This window comes from Lottia gigantea (assembly GCF_000327385.1).
Source record: "Lottia gigantea unplaced genomic scaffold LOTGIsca_125, whole genome shotgun sequence".
NCBI classification, from domain to species: Eukaryota; Metazoa; Mollusca; class Gastropoda; family Lottiidae; genus Lottia; species Lottia gigantea.
The window spans coordinates 220,558-222,720 of NW_008707332.1; the positions used below are offsets into that span (position 1 = coordinate 220,558).

The following is a 2,163-nucleotide window of genomic DNA, read 5'->3' on the forward strand; positions in this document are numbered from 1 at the left end:
ATAAGAAAAATCTAAAAGACTGTGTAAAATAAGAATGTTATACGAACTTGTTTAGCTTTTGAGCAAATGCTCTTTGGCCTATGGAAGCCATTTTCTACAAAGGATGGACAAAACGTCATAAAAATGAGTGTAACATTTTACAACCGAACAAGTTGTGAACAGCCAACTCGAACCTGACCCGAGTGAATAGAGTAAATCTAGTGCTTGTTCTTAGAACAAATGTCACGTGATTTGTTCAAAATGGCTTCTTTCAAAACATTGCCGGATAATATCATTCTTGAAATAATGAGTTATTTACCTGTGAAAGATCTGTGTATATCTGGAAGGTTAGATTTTATAATGAATATTGATCTACCAACCAAGTAAATTAATTGGATTTGGTCATATACAAATATCATTTTGATTTAGGTTTGAAATATTTTCTCATTCTGAACAGTGGTGAGTGGAACTGGAAGAAGTGTATGTAGAAAAACTATAAACAAATTCACACCAATGACAGGGTCTGTCTGACAAATAAATTTGATGACCAGCTGCCCAGGGAAGTGAAGAGAGAAATACACCACCTCTCACACCTTAAGTTGTAGGCCTACCAATATCCCCCAAACCCACGTACCAATATTCTTTATCTTGAGACCAGTTTAAGCAAAATTATCGATTAGGGGAATACATCAGCCACTCCATCTAATTGCTCAGTCAAATCTCAGAGATGGCCATTCATTCTAAGCTTATATTTGCAGTGTTAATCGTAGATGGAGAAGAATTGTTCGTGATGATAGTTTATGGAGACATATAGATCTATCACCATATCATCTAGATCTAACCAGAATGTGGAAAGTTATCCGTGCACATTTTTCAGAGACATTATTAACTATCAAACTGAAAGGCTTTGTTAAATGGGGTAGGTAGACTAAATCCCTCTGCAATTAATGTTTTAAGATATACAAAAGCTTTTATTAATTTTATTCATCTTCCACCCTTTTTTTTTTTGTCCAAAGTATGACATCTGCTTGACTCTACATACTGTAGATGTAGGAAATTTCTCTGGTTCAGTTTGTTCCTACACTAAGTTGTTGTAAGTTAACTGCTGTTTCTAAATCTGGCTCTCACTGCTAATAATGATTTGTCATATCTGAAACACATGCATCAGCTGACAAATGTTCTAGCCAATAAGCTTTAAGTTGATAGAATATTCTCACTGTTGATTTTTCCCTCCTGTCCAGTGCATTACTGACTGAAATGTGTGCCCTTGTCAATTATGGAATTGTTTCAATTTTCGTACCTGGTAACCAATTTGTTCTGGTATATATTTCAGGTGGGCCTAAATATAAGAAACACACCATATCTAATGCAATGTTGGATGATTTAGCCAAGCGTTGTCCAAATATCAAATCAATTCTTCTTTATGAATGTAATACAGATAATTTAGAGTGTACAAAATTACCAATTACTTTAAAAACGCTAATTATTCAAGATTCAATATGGAGACCAGGTTGGTTTAGAACTGGAAACGAAGTAAAACCGCATCCAAATTTAAAACATCTAGATCTATCAGGCTGCTCTAGAATTGATAATCAAGACATTAATGATTTTATTGTATGGGAAGATTTAGAAGTCCTTGTATTGAATAGATGTTATAGAGTGAGTGAAGAAGGGATAGTAACCATAGCAACACATTTCCCAAAGTTGAAACAGCTAGAACTGTCAGGTACGATGCTAGGTGAACTAGCAATTCATCAAATCAGTAGAAATAAATCTCAACTTGAACATCTGAATATCTCCAAATGTGAACAAGTCACTGATTCATTTATTGGTGAAATAGAATCAGGTTTACCTAATTTAAAATTATTAAATATATCTAATTGTGATAAAATTACAGAGGATGGATTAAAATTTCTCGAGGTTAGAAAGAAATTGAAGTTAGTAAAATGATATTTTTACAAAGCTATTTTTTGAGCAAAGTAAAAAGTTTTTTTAATTTTTCTCATTATATTTATGAGAATTGGAATATCAGCCTCAAAATAATACTGATAGTCTTAGAATGGCTGCGTTGAAAATATAAACATAAGCATATATTATGTCTTCTACAATTTTCATCCAAAATTTTGGACTTTTCAGGGAGAAAATGTTTAATGTAAACTTTAAAAAAATTTTTTATTAACGCAA

General features: G+C 32.5%; 1 protein-coding gene across 1 annotated transcript; it reads left to right on the forward strand.

Annotated features, from left to right (window-relative positions):
* Positions 1 to 240: 240 nt before the first annotated feature.
* On the forward strand, positions 241 to 1,779 carry LOTGIDRAFT_84554 (hypothetical protein; the record flags this gene model as incomplete). Its single annotated transcript, XM_009048597.1, has 3 exons — positions 241 to 313; positions 725 to 898; positions 1,313 to 1,779. Coding segments are annotated over 3 exons (714 nt in total), but the record flags the coding sequence as incomplete, so codon positions are not given.
* Positions 1,780 to 2,163: the final 384 nt, after the last annotated feature.